This window comes from Mobula birostris, chromosome 13, assembly GCF_030028105.1.
Source record: "Mobula birostris isolate sMobBir1 chromosome 13, sMobBir1.hap1, whole genome shotgun sequence".
Taxonomy (NCBI): Eukaryota; Metazoa; Chordata; class Chondrichthyes; order Myliobatiformes; family Myliobatidae; genus Mobula; species Mobula birostris.
The window spans coordinates 5,442,426-5,462,606 of record NC_092382.1 but is presented as its reverse complement, the minus strand read 5'-3'; the positions used below and the strand labels follow the sequence as shown (position 1 = coordinate 5,462,606).

Genomic DNA, 20,181 nt, shown 5'->3' with positions numbered 1-20,181 from the left:
CGGTGGGGAGGGGCTGGTCACGTGATCAGTAGCCCAGCCGTTAAACCGACCAAGCTCGAGCTCACCAGCGCGCGGGGCACAAAAGGCCCCGGATGATCGGTTGAGGTGAGAAGGGGTCTCCGGGTTGGGGGTCTCACCGGGCGGCGTTTTCAACACCGACTTCGGGTAGTTGCTGTGACTCCGGACTCCGTGACCCGCAATCCCGGGACAGTCCTGCTCTCTTCCCTCTCTCTCAGCCCCACCATCCGTACACGGGCCCCGGGGAGCTTCCGGCTGATGAGGGAATGGGAACCGATGGGTCTCTCAGACAGAGCTGAGCTCCAGCTGTCTAAATGCAAGGATCGGGAACTCGGAGAAAGGGAACAAAATCTTTTACATCAGCTGTTGTGAAAATCACCTTTGTTCTGCCTCCAGTCACAAACAAGAGAAAATCTGCAGATGCTGGAAATCCGAGCAACACACACAAATTGCTGGAGGAACTCAGCATTAGTACTCTTTTCCATAGATGCTGCCTGGCCTGCTGAGTTCCCCCAGCATTTTGTGTCTGTTGCTTGTTCCACCCCCTCTTGTTCTGGACTTTTCTACCCGTGAGAACATGTTTTGTCCCACTCTCTCTGGGTACATAATGATATCAAACACCTTGTCCTGGGCAACAAGTAGCTTTCACATCACAAATGTGCCAGACTCCAATGAGACAGACTACTGCCCTTCCCTTCATATTCATTGGCATTGCCATCACTGAGTTCACCACCGTCAGTCACCTGGGGGAGGGTTCAGGGGAAATATTTATATACAATACAGAAACTGGTGTTACCTGTGTGTATTGTGGTGATGCAAAAGTTGCTGGAGAATTTGCAAGTGGGAAGAAATGGAGTGATATTTGGAAATCTGACTTTTTAAAGCGTCATTTAGCAAGCAAATCAGATATGGACAATGTGCAAAAGCTCTGGCGAGAAAATCCTTCATTACCCGTTACAGGCCTGCTACATGGGTTGTGTGAGAGCGCAGATGAACTCCATCAAACCCAGAGGAGATCAAAGTTCTTACTGACAGTGATTTGCTAGCAGTTAAAATGAATACCTCTCTATATAAAATTCACTGTGCACATGTTGTCACTGGTTAAAAGAATGAACAGTACAAGATTTACTTTACTTTGTACTTTATTGTCGCCAAACAATTGGTAGTAGAATGTATAATCATCACAGCAAAATTTGATTCTCCGCTTCATACTCCCTGGATTACAAATATTAAATATTATAAATATTAAAATTAGTTAAAATTAGTAAATATTAAAAATTTAAATTATAAATCATAAATAGAAGATAGAAGAATGGGAAGTAAGGTAGTGCAAAAAAACCGAGAGGCAGGTCCGGATATTTGGAGAGTACGGCCCAGATCCGGGTCAGGATCCATTCAGCAGTCTTATCACAGTTGGAAAGAAGCTGTTCCCTAATCTGGCCGTACGGGTCTTCAAGCTCCTGAGCCTTCTCCTGGAGGGAAGAGGGATGAAAAGTCTGTTGGCTGGGTGGGTTGCGTCCTTGATTATCCTGGCAGCACTGCTCTGACAGCGTATGGTGTAAACTGAGTCCACGGACAGAAGATTGGTTTGTGTGATGTGCTGTGCCGTGTTCACGATCTTCTGCAGCTTCTTTCGGTCTTGGACAGGACAACTTCCATACCAGGTTGTGATGCACCCGAGAAGAATGCTTTCTACAGTGCAGCTATAAAAATTAGTGAGGGTTTTAGAGGACAGGCCAAATTTCTTTAGTTTTCTCAGGAAGTAAAGGTGCTGGTGGGCCTTCTTGGCAGTGAACTCTGCCTGGTTGGACCAGGTCAGGTCATTTGTGATATTTACCCCGAGGAACTTAAAGCTCTATGTGCAGACCGGTCATTACAAATTAGAGGGGACATTGGTGGCGGAACCTCCAGTGTCCCTTATGTCCTCACCTACAAGATGTGCATCCAGCTGCAGCTCATAACCCTGCACTTTATGGAGTTGGAACTTGAAATGGATCAATTCCAGATCATCCAGGCAGTGATGCAGCCAGTCAGGATGCTCTCAGTTGTGTTCCAGTAGAAAGTTCTTAGGATTTGGGACTCAATCCCAAGCTTCTTCAGCCGTCTGAGGTGAGCAAGGTACTGTTGTGCTTTTTTCACAACACAGCCGGTATGTACAGACCATGTGAGGTCCTCGCTGATGTTTATGCCAAGGATCTTAAAGCAGTTCACTGTCTCAACCCCAGATCCATCGATGTCAATTGGGATTAGCCTGTCTCCATTCCTCCTGTCATCCACAATCAGCCCCTTTGTTTTTTTTAGATTAGATTGGATTCAACTTTATTGTCACTGTGCCAAGTACAGATACAAAGCCAATGAAATGTGGTTAGCATCTGACCAGAAATGCAAAGAATCGTGTTATTTACAAAATAACTGAATAAAAAAGTGCTACAACACCCAAATATAAAAGTACTGAGACAGTACAATACGGATGCAATACTGCTTAGCGCTGTGACTAGAGGTTCAGCAGTGTCACAGCCTCAGGGAAGAAGCTCTTCCTGTGCCTGTTGGTGTGGGAGCGGAGGCTCCTTTAGCACCTCCTTGATGGGAGGGGAGTTAAAAAGTCCATGGTTAGGGTGAGATGTATCCTTGATAATTCTTTTCGCCCTACCCAGGCAGCGTTTATGGTAGATGTTCTCAATGGTGGACAATTGGCTGTCGATAATCCGCTGGGTAGTTTTCACCACACACTGGAGTGCTTTGCGCTCTGATACAGGACAATTGCCATACCACACTGAGATGCAGTTGGTGAGTATGCTCTCAATGGTACAGCAGTAAAAGTCTGTCATATCCTGGGACAGAGGTGAGCTTTCTTGTTGTTCCGCAGGAAGTAAAGGTGCTGTTGTGCCTTCTTGATCAGGATGGAGGAGTTCAGGGACCAGATGAGATCCTCGGAAAAGTGGACACCAAGGAACTTGAAGCTTGATACACGCTCCACTACAGTTCCGTTGATGTAGATGGGGACGTGAGTGTGGCTCCTGGCATGCCTGAAGTCCACAGTGATCTCCTTGGTCTTCTGGGTGTTAAGGGCCAGATTGTTGTCGGCACACTACACAGCCAGGTGCTGGACCTCGTCCCTGTAGGCCGTCTCATCATCCCCTCTGATCAGACCAACCACCGTGGTGTCATCTGCGAACTTGATTATGGAGTTAGAACCATGTACAGGAATGCAGTCATAGGTGAAAAGGGAGTACAGAAGAGGGCTCAGCACACAGCCTTGAGGCACGCCGGTGTTCAGGGTGAGAGTGGAGGAGGAGAGGTTGTCTAACTTAACTGATTGGGGTCTGTTAGTCAGAAAGTCCAAGGTCCAATTGCAGAGGGATGAGCTGATACCAAGTTGGCGAAGTTTGGTGATCAGCTTGAAGGGGCTTACAGAATTGAATGCTGAACTAAAGTCAATGAACATCATTCTGACGTAAGAGTTGGGGCTGTCCAGGTGGGTCAGGGCAGAGTGAAGTGCCGTGGAGATGGCGTCCTCTGTTGACCTGTTGGTGCGATGGGGGTCCAGGTTAGTGGGCAGACAGGATTTCAGATGTGATAAAACCAGTCTCTCAAAGCACTTTGCAATGATGGGGGTGAGTGCAACTGGGCGGAAATCATTCAGGCTCGTGGCAGTGGAATGCTTCAGTACTGGCACGATGGTGGCGATCTTGAAGCTTGTGGGGACAACACCCCGGGCCAGGGACAGATTAAAAATGTCCATGAAGACCCCGGTCAACTGCCCTGCACAGAGTCTCACCACACGGCCAGGTATTCCATCCAGACCAGCTGCCTTCCGTACATTCACCCTGCTCAGGGTGGCACAAACATCGGAGGTGGAAAGTGAGAGAGACAGTTCACCAGGTGGGAGATCCGCTTTGAGGGTGACCTCCTTGTTCCCTCGATGAATGCGAGCGTAGAAGTAATTGAGCTCATCAGGGAGGGTAGCAGAGCTGGAAGGGGGCACAGTACTAGGAGGTTTGAAGTCTGTAATGACCTGTATGCCATGTACATGGACCGGGGGTCTGAGGAGTTGAAATGCTCCTCGATTCTCTGTTTGTATATGTGTTTAGCCTGAGAGATTCCCCTCCTCAGGTTGGCCCTGGCTGAGCTGTGAACCTCCCAGTCTCCAGACCTGAAGGCTGAATCTCTTGCTTTGAGCAGGAGGTGAACCTCTCTGTTCATCCATGGTTTCTGATTGGGGAAAACTCTTATTTGTTTTAGTAATGTCTCTCTATCTACACACTTGTTGATGTGCTCAAGGACAGAGTTGGTGTATAAATCAATGTTAATCTGAGAGTCTGTGGTGGTATGGGCAGCAAACGTGCTCCAGTCTGTGTGCTGGAATTGGTGCTGAAGAGCAGAGTCAGCCCCCTCCAGCCAGATCTTAATAGTCTTCATTGTGGGTTTCACACGTTTAGTGACCGGGCTATACTTGGGAAGCAGAAACAATGAAAGATGGTCGGACTGTCCCAGATGGGGGAGGGTAGTTAGTTTGTGAGTGTCAGCCACATTTGTGTACAGATGATCTGAGGTTTTATTACACCTGGTGGTGCATAATACATTTTGGTAAAATCTTGGAAGCACGGTACGTAGGTTACAATGATTAAAGTCTCCAGCGACAGTCAAAGCTCCGTCTGGATGCAATGTCTGCAGCTTGCTAATAGCAGCACTGAGGTCTTTCATGGCTACTTTAGCATTAGCATCCAGTGGAACATAAACTGCGACAGCAATGATGCATGTTTTGTGACAATGAGGGAGAGGTTGTTTTCTTTACACCAGTCGGATGTTGTTCAGACCTCAGGTACAGTCAGCAATCAAATGGTTGAGCATGGAGCGATGAATGTGCTGAGCTGTGTATATCACAATGCAAGAAGCACTGTAGGAAAACCAGATGAGCTCAGGACAGGGAATTCTGATATTGTAGCCATTATTGGGGACTTGGTTGCACCCAACAATCCGAGGGATTTAGAGGAACAAATTTGTAGAGAGATCGCAGACCATGCCAAGAAACAAAAGTTGATTCAGTAAGTGATTTTAACTTTCCATGTATTGACTGGGACTCCCATACTGTAAGAGGACTAGATGGGGTAGAGTTTGTCAAATGTGCCCTTAATCAGTACATAGAATTCCTGATGTAAAAGTGTGCAATAGGCTGATGATCCAGGGCTGGTGACAGAAATTAGTGACCATAATGCCATGAGATTCAAAGTAAATATGGAAAAAAGAGAGGTCTGGACCATGGGTTGAGATTCTAAATTGGAGAAAGATCAATTTTGATGGTATCAGAAAGGATCTGACAAGTGTGGTTTGGGACAGGCTGTTTTCTGGCAAAGGAGTACTTGGTAAGTGGGGGGCCTTCAGAAGTGAAATTTTGAAGGTGTAGAGTTTGTATGTGCCTGCATAATAAAAGTTGAAAGTTAACTGGTGCAGGGAACCTTGGTTTTCAAGAGATATTGAGGCCCCGGATATTTTGTTCCTCTAAATGCCTCAGACTGTTGGGCGCTACCAAGACTCACTAATGACTACAATATCATAATTCCACGCCCTGAGCTCTGACTTTTTTTTTTTAGTCGTCTTCTGTTGGTTTCTAAAAGCTTCCCAATCGTTTTCACTCTTTTGTTTACCCTCTCTTTGGCTTTTATGTTGGCTTTGGCTTCTCATTTCAACCACGGTTGTGTCCTCCTGCCTTTCCAATGTTTCCACATCTTTCGGATGTATCGATCACTGAGCTCCCAAATTGCTCCCAGAAACTCCAGCCATCGCTGCTCCGTTGTCACTCCCAACTTTTCCCTTCCAAACAAGTTTGGCCAGCTTCTGTGTCATAGAAACATGGAGAAGTTCCGTATGGAAACAGGCTATTTAGCCCATCTGGTCAATGCTGAAAAAACATTTAAGCTGTCTAATGCAAGGGTCCCCAACCTTTTTTGCACTGCGGACCGGTTTAATATTGACAATATTCTTGCGGACCGGCCAACCCGGTGGGGTGGGGGGGGTGTTGGTGGGTAGGGTTGCCAACGGACAAGAGTAGCAGTCAAATATGTTGCGTTTACCCAGAGAAAGACTACAATGACCATGAACCCTTGCGCGGGCACCAGTGCGCATGCGCGTTGTGGCCTACCGATTTTTCCTGCAAATCCTTTTTCGTGATTCTGTTTGGAGTGGCGAAGGGGGGGGGGGGGGCGGTGTTAATCACGACTGGAATATAGGTGATAAATGGCTAATACACCCAATTTCGTTTCTAAAAGTGTTTATCTAACGACTTTAATATTAAACACACAGCACATATTTTCCTTGCATGAATATAGTGATAAGTCAATTATTAGAGGAGCTTGAAGTAAGTGATGAATGAACTTCCAGTAGAAGTGGCAGAAGCAGGTTCGATATTATCATTTAAAGAAAAATTGGATAGGTATATGGACAGGAAAGGAATGGAGGGTTATGGGCTGAGTACAGGTCGGCGGGACTAGGTGAGAGTAGCGTTCAGCACGGACTAGTAGGGCAGAGATGGCCTGTTTCCGTGCTGTAATTGTTATATGGTTATATAAGTAAGTCAATAGCATCATGACATTTTAAGTAACATTTGGATTTTAAACACACAGCACATATTTTCCCCGTATGAATATATAAGATCATTGGAACACACCAATATCGCTGAATCAGTGGGAGCCCTGGGCTTGTTTCCCTGCAACAACACGGTCTTATCGAGGGATAATGGGAGACAGCGATACTCGAAGTGAGTTCCTGTCCAGTCTATTCCGCAATTTAGTTTTCATTGCATTCATTGCAGAAAACTCCGCTTCGCAGAAAAATGTTGGAAATGGAAGCAACGTTTTCAGTGCTTTCGTGGCTATCTCAGGATATTTAGCCTTGACTTTGATCCAGAATGCCGACAGGGATGTTATGTCAAACATACTTCTCAGCCCGCCGTCATTTGCAAGCTCGAGGAGTTGATCTCCTTCCCGCGCTGACACAGATGACGCGCGGGTCATGACCTCACATGTGTAATAGCTGATCAGTGGCCGTGACGGGGAATGAGAAAAGGTGCAGCTGACTCATATCGCCAAATCATATCGTTTCCTCGCGGCCCGGGAGCACATGCTTTGCGACCCGGTGGTTGGAGACCCCTGGTCTAATGCAACTACCTGCACCGAGACCATCGCCCTCCATACCCCTATCATCCAGGCTCCCATCCAAACTTCTTTGAAATGGTGAAACCGAGTTCATATTCACCACCTGTGCTGACATCTCAATCCACACTCTCACAACCACTGCAGGAAAGAGCTTTTCCAAATATTCCCATTAAATTTTCACCTTCCCCACTTACCCATGACCTCTGGTTGTCATCCCACCCAACCTCAGTGAAAAAAGCTGCTTGCATTTACCCTATCTATACCCTCATAATTTTATATACTTCTAACAAATCCTCAAAGCAATGTATAATTTCCTTGTTTATGTTTGGAGCCTTTTTTAGATGTATAAGATGATGAGGGGCATTAATCGTGTGGATAGCCAGAGGTTTTTTTCCCAGGGCTGAAATGGCTAACACGAGGGACATAGTTTTAAGGTGCTTTGAAATAGATACTGAGGGGATGTCAGGGGTAAGTTTTTTACACAGAGAGTGGTGGGTGCGTGGAATGCACTGCCGGCTATTTGTGTGAGAGTGTTTCAGTTCCTGTGGGGACAGGAGCCCATGCAGCTCAGTGGGAACATGGAATAATATCAATGGACAGAGTCAAACTGAGCCAGGTCACAGATTGGAGATGGCAGAAATGCCCCATTCTAAGAGAAACAGGAAGAGCATCAGAGAATTTAATGGTCATTCCAGATACCAGCACTGTGCCCAGTTAGAAGATGATTTCTCTCTCCAACTTGGGTTGAACCTCACTGTAACAGTGTGATGCCAGATCACACCTTGGCAACTCAAGTGATCTCATCTGAAATGTTGTCCGTCACTCATTGATCGATTTTGTAAATCTTTTTACAGATTAAAAATGACAAGGAATTTGTCTACGGGAATCTCGAACACAACACGCCAGTTTTGCTGTCTTTGTCCAGATATTTAAGAAGTGGAGCAAGGGATTCACTCAATTCTCCTTCCTGCTCAGACTGTGGGGAGAGATTCATTTGATCATCTGACCGACTGGCGCGCCTGTCATCTTACACAGGGGAGAGGCCGTTCACCTGCTCAGACAGTAGGAGTGGATTCACTCCGTCATCTCAACTGAAGGTACATCAGCAAGTTTACACTGAGACAAGGCCATTCACCTGTTCTATGTGTGAGACAGGATTCAGTCGGTCTTCCCACCTGGACACACAGGTCAGTTCACTTCGAACAGAGGCTGGTCATCTGCTGAATTTTTGGGGAAGGATTCACGCGGTCATTCGACCTAATGGCTCACCAGCGAGTTCACACCAGGGAGCGGCCGTTCACCTGCTCAGACTGCGGGAAGGGATTCACTCAGTCATCTAACCTGAAGGTACATCAGAGAGTTCACACTGGGGAGAGGCCATTCACCTGCTCAGACTGTGGGAAGGGATTCACACAGTTAGCTAACCTACAAGCACATCAGCGAGTTCACACTGGGGAGAGGCCGTTCACCTGCACAGACTGTGGGAAGGGATTTGCTCGATCATCTGATCTACAGATACATCAGCGAGTTCACACTGGGGAGAGGCCGTTCACCTGCTCAGACTGTGGGAAGGGATTCACTTCGTCATCTCAACTGAAGGAACATCAGAGAGTTCACACTGGGGAGAGGCCGTTCACCTGCTCAGACTGTGGGAAGGGATTCACTCGATCACCTGATCTGCAGATGCATCAGCGAGTTCACACTGGGGAGAGGCCATTCACCTGCTCAGTCTGTAGGAAGGGATTCACTCAGTCATCTCATCTGCAGATACATCAGCGAGTTCACACAGGGCAGAGGCCGTTCACCTGCTCAGACTGTGGGAAGGGATTCACACAGTCAGCTCACCTACAAGAACACCAGTCAGTTCACACTGGGGAGTGGCCATTCACCTGCTCAGACTGTGGGAAGGGATTCACTTGCTCATCTACACTGGGGAGAGGCCATTCACTTGCTCAGTCTGTGGGAAGGGATTTAATTTATCATCTCATCTGAAGGTACATCAGCGAGTTCACACTGGAGAGAGGCCGTTCACATGCACAGACTGTGGGAAGGGATTCACTCAGTCATCCGACCTACTGAAACACCAGCGATTTCACACTGGGGAGAGGCCGTTCACCTGCTCAGTCTGTGGGAAGGGATTCACTCGATCACCTGATCTACAGAGACACCAGCAAGTTCACACTGGGGAGAGGCCGTTCACCTGCTCAGACTGTGGGAAGGGATTCACTCAGTCATCCCAACTGAAGGTGCATCAGAGAGTTCACACTGGGGAGAGGCCGTTCACCTGCTCAGACTGTGGGAAGGGATTCACTCAGGCATCTCACCTACTGAGACACCAGTCAGTTCACACTGCGTAGCGGCCATTCGCCTGCTCAGTCTGTGGGAAGGGATTCACTCGATCACCTGATCTACAGATACATCAGTGAGTTCACACTGGGGAGAGGCCATTCGCCTGCTCAGTCTGTGGGAAGGGATTCACACAGTTAGCTAACCTACAAGCACACCAGTCAGTTCACACTGGGGAGAGGCCATTCACCTGCTCGGTCTGAGAAGGAAGTCACTCAGTTGTCCAACCTACAGAGACACCCGCAAGTTCATATAACCATATAACAATTACAGCACGGAAATAAGCCAACTTGGCCCTTCTAGTCCATGCTGAACGCTTACTCTCATTTAGTCACATCTACCTGCCTCTACCCTCCATTCCTTTCCTGTCCAAATACCGATCGAATTTTTTTTAAATGACAAAATCGAACCTGCCTCTACCACTTCAACTGGAAGCTCGTTCCACACAGCTACCATTCTCTGAGTAAAGAAGTTCCCCCTCGTGTTACCCCTCAACTTTTGCCCCTTAACTCTCAACTAATGTCCAGTTGTTTGAATCTCCCCTACTCTCAATGGAAAAAGCCTATCCACGTCAAGTCTATCTTTCCCCCTCATAATTTTAAATACCTCTATCAAGTCCCCCCTCAACCTTCTACGCTCCAAAGAATAAAGATCTAACTTGTTCAACCTTTCTCTGTAACTCAGGTGCTGAAACCCAGGGAACATTCTAGTAAATCTCCTCTGTACTCTATTTTGTTGACATCTTTCCTGTAACTCGGTGACCAGAACTGTACACAATACTCCAAATTTGGCCTTACCAATGCCTTGTACAATTTTAACATTACATCCCAACTCCTATACTCAATGCTCTGATTTACAAAGGCCAGCATACCAAAAGCTTTCTTCACCACCCTATCCACATGAGATTCCACCTTCAGAGAACTATGCACCATTTTCCTAAACATGAGGAATTCTGCAGATGCTGGAAATTCAAGCAACACACATCAAAGTTGCTGGTGAACGCAGCAGGCCAGGCAGCATCTCTAGGAAGAAGTACAGTCGACGTTTCATGGGTATGGTGGATTTCTACCACTGTTTCCTCCCCTCAGCAGTCCGAATCATGCACCCCCTGTTCACCCTGATGTCGGGTAAGGGCAAGGACATTACCTGGGATAAAGAGGCCGCAGCCGCTTTTGTTAAAACCAAAGAACCCTTAGCAAACGCCGCGATGCTAGTGCACCCCAGAACGGGCGTTCCTACTGCCCTCACGGTGGACGCATCCAACACAGCAGTTGGTGGAGTGCTGGAACAACTCATCGAGGGTCGCTGGCAACCCCTGGCATTCTTCAGCAAACACCTACGACCACCCGAACTCAAATACAGTGCTTTCAACCGGGAGCTATTGGCACTATACCTGGCAATCCGGCATTTCAGATATTTCTTAGAAGGTAGGCCCTTCACTGCGTTCACAGGCCACAAACCGCTTACCTTTGCGTTCACTAAGGTGTCCGACCCCTGGTCTTCCCACCAGCAGCAACATCTGTCCTACATCTCCGAATATACGACGGACATCCGGCATGTCCGGGAAAGGACAACGTCGTGGCGGACGCACTATCCAGACCTACCATACAGGCCCTGTCCCAGGGGGTGGACTATGCAGCGCTGGCAGAGGCACAGCAGACGGACGCTGAGATCCCCAGTTACAGGACTGCAGTCTCCGGTTTACAGCTCCAAGACCTCCCCGTAGGCCCAGGTGAGAGGACCCTACTGTGTTACGTAGCTACCGGCCAACCCCGCCCCATCGTCCCAGCAGCCTGGCGCCGGCAGGTTTCCGAATCCATTCACAACTTAGCGCACCCCTCCATCAGGACAACCGTCCGGCTGGTCGCCAACAGGTTCGTGTGGCATGGACTGCGTAAACAGGTCTGTGAATGGGCCAAAATGTGCATGCAGTGCCAAACGGCCAAGGTGCAGTGGCACACCAAGGCTCCGCTGCAGCGGTTCGAACCCACCCGCTGGAGGTTCCACCACATTCATGTGGATATCGTGGGGCCCCTGCCAGTATCACGAGGAGCGCGGTACCTCCTAATTATGATAGACTGGTTCACGAGATGGCCAGAGGCAGTCCCGCTCACCGACACCACCTCCGAATCCTGCGCCCGAGCACTGATCGCAACCTGGGTAGCCCGCTTCGGGGTACCTGCCCACATTACCTCCGACAGGGGAGCCCAGTTCACCTCCAGCCTGTGGTCGGCTATGGCCAGCCTTTTAGGATCGCAGCTACACCACACAAATACCTTCCACCATCACCTGAAGTCGGCTCTCATGGCCGTCTTGGAGGGGCCTAACTGGGTGGACGAACTTCCCTGGGTCCTGCTCGGAATCCGCACGGCGCCCAAGGAGGATCTGCACACCTCGTCGGCCAAGTTGGTGTACGGCGCACCCCTGGTCGTCCCAGGAGAGTTCATACCAGCCCCAAGGGGGCAAGAGGAAGAACCCACAGCAGTCCTGGTCTGACTACGGGAGCGTCTCAGTAACCTGGCCCCCATCCCCATTTCACAGCACGGACAGAGCCCGACCTGCGTACCCAAAGACCTGCAGAACTGTAAGTTTCTTTTTGTACGATGGGGCGGACTCCGGGCACCGCTACAGCGGCCCTACGAGGGGCTGTTTAAGGTGATCAGGAACAACGGGTCCACGTTCATGCTGGACATTGGGGGGAGAGAGGAGGTTTTCACGGTGGACCGACTCAAACCGGCCCATGTGGACTTGGCGCAGCTGGTCCAGGCTCAGGCACCGCGGCGCAGGGGCAGACCTCCCAAACAGAGGCCGATCCAGACTGTGGACATTGGGGGAGGTATCGCCGGTTCTGGAGTGGGGGGCGTTATGTGGCGACCCAATTTCTAGCACACACGAACCGGCGCGCGCTGGCAGAGAGGCCGGCCCCAAAAAGGGCGCCAGGCCATCTTCAGCAGCAGGGGGGAAATCCCGTGCGCGTTAAGGGTCTGTGATTATGCATTCCCCACAGCAGTCCCACCCAGGGAGGGCGGGAACAGGAAGGCTTTAAAGCAGGCCGCGAAGTTTGAATAAATCTCTTTTATCACAACTCTAACTCACCGACTACGTGTGGTTATTTTTAGCGCTGTGTGTAGCACACAGCTACAATATAATATTTTCAAGTCTGCGAGCCAATACTTTGGATAAAATTTTAGTATCGAAATTGAGTAAAGAGATTGGTCTATACAAAGAACATACAGTAAGATTCTTATTCTTTTTGAGAATGAGCGAAATGGAAGCTTCGTAAGAAGACTGCGGTAGTCTCCCTGCCTTAAAGGAATCTGTAAGGGTAGAACATAAGTGTGGTATAAGCAAGGAGGAAAAAGCCTTATAAAACTCTCCAGAGAATCCAGCGGATCCTGGGGATTTCCCAGAATGCAATTCTCAAATAGCCTGAGCACTTTCCTCCTGGGAAATAGGTTGATCCAATTGCCTACAATCATCTAATGAAAGATTTGGGATATTTAATTGATCTAAAAATTATTCATTGCAATATTATCATTAACAGAGTCAGAACTATACAATTTAGAATAAAATTCCCTAAAAGTGTCATTAATTTCAAGGTGGTCAGTTGTCATGTCCCCATTAATTTTATGTATTTCTTTAATTTGCCGATTGGCTGAAAATGGCTTCAATTGATTAGCCAGTAGCTTACCAGTTTTATCTTCGTAAATATAAAGTTGACTGAGAGAAGGCGGTGGCGTGACGAAGCGCACAGCGGCCACTCCAGCGATGAATATTGTTATTTGTCAAGTAGGATGCTGTGCACAATACTGATTTGACGGAGACAGATGTGAGAAGCACGGAGGAACATCTGGTGAAACTTCTGAAATGCCTGTTTCGCTGCTGCTGCTACTGTGCGATCCAGAATCTCCGCAGGGGAAGGCCCCGAATCCTTGGCTTTGCCTGTTGCTTGGCGGCCGGGACCAGGGTCAAAGCACTCAGCAGAGATGGTGCTGGATGTCGGAGGGCTGGTCGGAGGCTCGACCTTTTCGGATGGACTCAGAGTCGGCTGTGGTCGGGTGCTTCCAGGGTGCTACATCGGCAAGTTTGCGGCGCTGGAAGTTCATGGCAGGGAGAGTTTCTTCCTTCTACCGTCTGTGTGAAATGATGGGGCTATCGGGACTTTGAGACTTTTTTTTTTACCGTGCCCATGGTCTGCTCTTTATCAAATACAGTATTGTTTTGCAGGGTTGTAACTATGTTATAATTATGTGGTTTTTGTCAGTTTTAGTCTTGGTCTGTCTTGTGTTTCCGTAATATACTGGAGGAACATTGTATCATTTCTTAATGCATGCATCACTAAATGACAAACGAGGACTGAGTGTCCTCATAATCTAATCTTATCTTTTAAAAGTTGGCTTTCAATTGGATACATTAAAAGATCATATTTAGTTTTAGTTTCAGTACGTCTCTTATATGTTTCAGGATCAGGAACTGAAGCATATTTATGGTCCAGTTGCTTTAACTGATTGGCTAATTCATTTCTTTCTTTGTTAGCTTTTTTAATGATGTTTGTGATATAAGAAATAATTTGACCCCAGATGTATGCTTTAAAAGTATTCCATATGATAAGGCTAGATGTCTTTTCCAACATATTTTCTTCAACAATAAAGAGTAATTTGATTCTCCATAAATGTTTAAAAAATCTTCATCGGATAACAGAGTTAAATTAAATCGCCAAAATCTACTCATGGGGATAGGAACAGGAAGCTTTAAAAAATAGAATTACAGGAGAGTGGTCAGAGATAGCAATCTCTTTATATTCAACCGATTGAACTAACAGAATCATTTGACTACCAATAAAAAAGTCAATCCCAGTATAAGTATGATGGACATGAGAGAAAAAAAAGAATACTCCCTGTCCGTCAGATGAAGAAATCGCCAAGCATCAACTCTACCACATATAGTTAGAAAAGATTGGATAAACAAAGCTGATTTATTAAGTGTGGCTGGTTTAATAGATGAGCGATCTAATACTGGATCTAACCAGCAGTTAAAATTTCCTCCCATCACAAGGGAGTACGTACACAAATCTGGCAAAAATGAAAATAGACTTTCAAAAAATCATAGATCATCTACATTGGGGGCATAAACATTAGCAAAAACAATCAATTTACTGTCTGAACTCCGATACAATAACAAATCGACCATTAGGGTCCGAAACAACTTTATGCTGAATAAAGGAAATTGTATTGCCTACAAAAATCGAAACTCCACATGATTTTGCATTAAACGAAGAGTGGAATTGCATATCCTTCCACCGAGTAAAAAAAACGTAAGCTATCACAGCTGCGTATGTGTGTTTCTTGTAAAAAAAAAGGTGCTTTTAATTTTTGAATATAAGCAAACACTTTGTTCCTTTTGGTGGGGTGATTCAGGCCTTTCACATTCAAATTAAATAGGTTACTATTTCAAACCATTTTAAATACTAATCAACATGTAACTAAAAATATCTGGCCATAACTTATTAAAACTAGAAAGCAAACCATAAAGTAAGATATTCAAACAAACAATCATATATATTTTTTTTCTCTTTTTCAATCTTTATTAGTATCATAATAATAAACATACCACAGTATTGATACAAATTTATTGGGAATACAGCATTGTAATTTTCATAGTTAAATATAAGCCCAGTTGACACATGAGTATTAAGTCTCCCTATCATACATGATACAGATGAACAATATAAAACAAAAAAATCTATATAAAAAAATCATGAAAAAGAAAAAAAAAACAAAAATATATCCCGGAAAAAAAAAACTAACATAAACAATGTTAATCAACTAAACTAAAAAAAGGCACGGGCTGTTTTGTAACATTGTTAAAAAAAGGGAACCATTAGTGTTGTTGACTCCGTTCCTCTCACCATGTATTACAAAGAAATAAAATAAGTTTGGAAAAGGTCAAGTTACATCATATGAAAATGTTTAATAAATGGCCTCCAAGTCTTCTTCGAATTTAATAGAGGGATCATAAACAACACTTCTAATTTTTTTTCAAATTTAAACACAACATAGTTTGAGAAAATCAATGAAATGTGGTGGGAGGATTAATCTCTTTCCAATTCAGCAAAATGGATCTTCTAGCCATTAATGTAAGAAATACAATCATCCGACGAGCTGAAGGGGTTAAATGACTTGATTCTATCATTGGTAACCCAAAAATGGCAGTAATAGAGTGAGGTTGTAGGTCAATATTCAAAACAGTTGAGATAATATCAAAAATATATTTCCAATATTTTTTTCAACAAAGGACATGACCAAAACATTTGAGTTAGAGAAGCTATCTCAGAGTGACATCTATCACAGATAGAATTTATATGAGAATAATAACGAGATAATTTATCCCTAGACATATGAGCCCTATCTACTACTTTAAACTGTATCAACGCATGTTTCGCACATATAGATGAATTAACTAATTGAAGATGTTTTTCCCATTTTTCAATTGGTACAATAATCTTGTTCCCTTTCCCAATCACTCTGATTTTTATTAGACATATTTTCATAATTATATCATAAATAATTGCTATTACACCATTCTGAAGAGGCTTTAAATCTAATTTTGTTTTTCCAAAATATCCATTGATTATACAAACGTTTGTAAATTCGGGAAGGTAGGAAAAACAGTATTTTAGAAAAATTTCTAACTTGTAAATATCTAAAAAAGTGAGATCTAGGCAAATTATATTTATTAGTTGTTCAAAAGACGTGAAACAATTATCTGAAAATAAATCACAAAATCGTACTCTACTTTTAATTTTCCAAGCCAAATATTCTTAATCTATAGTAGTGGGTTGAAAAAAGAAATTAGATACAATAGGACTTGCTAAAGTAAATTGATTCAACCCAAAAAGAATTCCAAATTGAAACCATATATGTCAAGTATATTTAACTATTGGGTTATCCATTTGTTTATACAATTTAGAAAGAGTAAAGGGAAGCGAAGACCCTAAAATAGAACCCAATGAAAACCCTTGTAAAGAATTACATTCAAGATTCACCCAACGTGGACTTGAAGTTGCGTCCAACTCTCATAACCAAAAATTTAAATATCAAATGTTAATTGCCCAATAGTAAAATCTAAAATTCAGCAAAGCTAAACCTCACCTCCTTTTTAGATTTCTGTAAACGTCCTTTGCCTAACCTAGGATTTTTGTTCTGCCATATATATGAGGAGATTTTGGAATCAACATTATCAAAAAATAATTTTGGAATGAAAATTGGCACCACTTGAAATACGTATAAAAACTTAGGCAAAATAATCATCTTGATAACATTGATCTGACCGATCAATGATAAAGACATTGGTGACCATTTAGTAAACAAAAGTTTAATCTGATCGATTAAAGGTAGAAAAATTAGCTTTAAATAAATCTTTACGCTTTTTCGTAATTTTAACCCCTAAATATATAAAAGAGTCAGTAACCAATTTAAATGGTAAACATCCATCAATAGAAACCTGCACATTTAAGGGAAATAGTTCATTCTTATTAAGCTTAAATTTGTAACCAGAAAAATTACTAAACTGAGCCAACAAGAATAAAGTAACAGGAATAGATTTTCCAGGATTAGAGATACATAATAACAAATCATCTGCATATAATGATAACTCCAGCATTTCATTTCCATGGGTAATACCAAAAATGTTAGGTGAGTCTGGGATGGCAATTGCTAAAGGTTCAAGGGCAATATCAAATAATAATGAACATCCCTGCCTAGTACCCCGAGATAAACAAAAAAAGGAAGATCTTTGATTGTTACTACAAACAGAAGCTACAGGGGAATGATATATCAATTTAATCCAAGATATAAATATCGGACTAAAATTACATTTCTCAAACACAGTAACTAAATATGGCCATTCAACTCTGTCGAAAGCCTTCTCAGCAGCTAATGAAATAATACATTCCAGAGTGTTAAATGAAGGAGTATAAGCAATATTCATTAACCTCCTAATATTAAGAAAATGAATAATGATTTTGAATAAATCCTGTTTGGTCCACAGAGATAATTTGAGGTAGTACCTTTTCTAACCTAGTCACTAATATTTTAGAAAAAAAATTGGAGTCTACATTCAAAAGCGATATCGGTCTGTATGATGCACAATCAGTAGGATCTTTATTCTTTTTAAGAATTAAAGAAATAGAAGCTTCATAAAATGATTGTGGTAATTTACCTAATCTGATTGCTTCTTTAAATATTCTAGATGACCAAGGAGAGAGAATAGAGGAAAAAAAACTTTAAAAATTCCACTGTAAAACCATCAGGACCAGGTATTTTGCCAGAATTCATTGTTATTTCTTCATCTGTCATCGGAGTTTCTAATGTTGAACATTCTTTGTGTGATAATTTTGGAAAGTTCAATTTCCTTAAAATATCATGCATAGTGTTAGAGTCATGAGGAAAATCAGAATTGTATAAAGAAATATAAAATTCTTCAAAAGTTTTGTTTATCTCGTCATGATCAACTGTCAAAGTGTCATCATGTTTACGAATCTGGATAATTTGACATTTAACTGAAGTAGTTTTCAATTGATTAGCTAATAATTTACCCAATTTATCACTATGAATATAGAACTTATTTCTAGTTTTCATTAATTGATTTTCAATTGAGGATGTTAATAATAAGTTATGTTCCATTTGAAGTTCGACTCTCTGTTTGTAGAGCTCCTTACTAGGAGCAATAGAATATTTCTTATCAATTTCTTTAATTTTATCAACCAACAAAAATGTTTCATTCTTAATATGTTTGTTTAAACCAACAGAAAAAGAAATAATCTGTCCGCAGATATAAGCTTTAAAAGCATCCCAAACTGTGCCTTTGGAAATTTCTTCCGTAATGTTAGTTGGAAAAAAAGAAATCAATCTGTTCCTTCATAAATTTAACAAAGTACAGGTCTTGAAGCAAATTGGAATTAAATCACCATTGCCTATTAGTACAAGTGGTATCCATTAACTTGATAGAAAGTTTCACTGGAGCATGATCTGAAATGGCGATAATGTCATATTTGCAGTCGATTACAGATGGAATTAGACGAGTCAATAAAAAAGTAATCAATTCGAGAATAAGAATGATAAACATGTGAGAAGAATGAAAACTCTTTGTCCTTAGGGCGCAGGAATCTCAAACAATTATATATTCAACCCAACACAGCTCCCAGAGAGAAATAGGCCCTACGCCCTCCCCCATCCAAAGCGAGAAAGCTGACCAATAGACAGTCAGTGAGCTAAGAACTAAGTACCGGCCCCAAAAAAATCCTGTTGACAGAAAAAACTCCAGTCTTGCAAGGTCATTATGTCCCTATCAATACACAACATAAAAAGCAAAAGAACTCAGTATTCGAAAATATGAAAAGGTCACTTTAAACAAATCCAAAAAAGCTGTATTAAAATAAAGCCTCAAAAAGGGATAAAATAAAGTAGTATCAAAAAAAACAAAAGACAATATATGAACAGCCAAATGTAAGCTTAATGAAACCTTATTTTAAATTCATATTAACAGAAGAAAAAACTTGATCAAATAAGAAGTATAACAGTTTTAGACTTCATCCTTCAGAAAATCTTTTGCATCTTCAACTGACTTTATTCTTTTTCACAATCCGTTCTTCAAAACAATACTCAGATGAGCGGGGAACCGAAGGGATGGTTTATATCCTTCATTATAAAATTCCAACATAACTTCTTTATATTTCATGCAATCAGTCAAAATTTCAGGTGAATAGTCTTCCACAAATCTAACCATGTAACTTTGGAAATCAATCATTCCTTGTCGCCGGGTATGGCAAATTAAAAGGCCCTTAATATGAAACTCCTGAAAGGTTAGTCCGACCGATCTGGGTTTCGCCGCTGAGGACAACGGCTTCAAAGTCGGAGAGCGAAAAGCTCGATTGAGCTTCGGCTCAGAAGTGAATAAAGCTGGGAAAATCTGCTTCAGAAAGTTTGCAAAGACTTCGAACGGTCAGCGCCTTCAACTGATTCTTCAAGACCCAGGATTTGCAAGTTATTTCTCCTGTTCCTGTTTTCGAGACTGATGATCCTTTTCAGCATTTTATCACTGGATAAAGATAACTCTTTGCAGAGTTTAATTGTATCTTCAATGTCCTCTTCAAGTGTCATTAGCTTCGCAGTATTCTCCTGAATTTGGTTCTCATGCTCAAATAAAGTTTGTTGAATTGTATCCAATTTGCTGTTAAGCCATTGAAACTCCTCAGAGAATTCCTATTTCTGCGATTTAAGGAAGTCACTGATTGAATCCAAAGTGACTGGGGATTCATCTTCTGTTTCTCTTTCTTTTGCAAATGCTCTGGTTCTTTTCCCAGCCATAGTAAAGCAGTATTGAAGTATTATAATAAGGTTTCAAAAAAAATGACTGGTAGAGACAATTAAGTAAACAAGGTAGGAGCAATCGAAAAGCGGCCAACAGGGCTCTGACTGCTTCTTATATCTAACATATGCTTCCTTCTTCCGCTTGACGAGTTGCCTCACGTGTTTTGTCAGCCACGGTTCCCTTTTCCTACCATTTTTTCCTTGCCTCAGTGGGACAAACCTATCCTGAACCCAGCACAAGTGGTTCCTAAACTTCCTCCACATTACTCCTGTGCTTGCACCTTTGAACACCTGTT

At 43.3% G+C, this 20,181-nt stretch overlaps 1 protein-coding gene across 1 annotated transcript in view; it reads left to right on the top strand.

Moving 5' to 3' along the window:
- Window positions 1-6,750: 6,750 nt before the first annotated feature.
- LOC140207432 (uncharacterized) overlaps window positions 6,751-20,181 on the top strand; it is an 89,622-nt gene continuing 76,191 nt past the window's right edge. Inside the window, exons 1-4 of the mRNA XM_072275956.1 lie at window positions 6,751-6,772; window positions 8,205-8,266; window positions 8,906-9,466; window positions 19,378-19,516. Coding sequence (XP_072132057.1) covers window positions 6,751-6,772; window positions 8,205-8,266; window positions 8,906-9,466; window positions 19,378-19,516 — 784 coding nt within the window. The remainder of the gene's footprint in view (window positions 6,773-8,204; window positions 8,267-8,905; window positions 9,467-19,377; window positions 19,517-20,181) is intronic.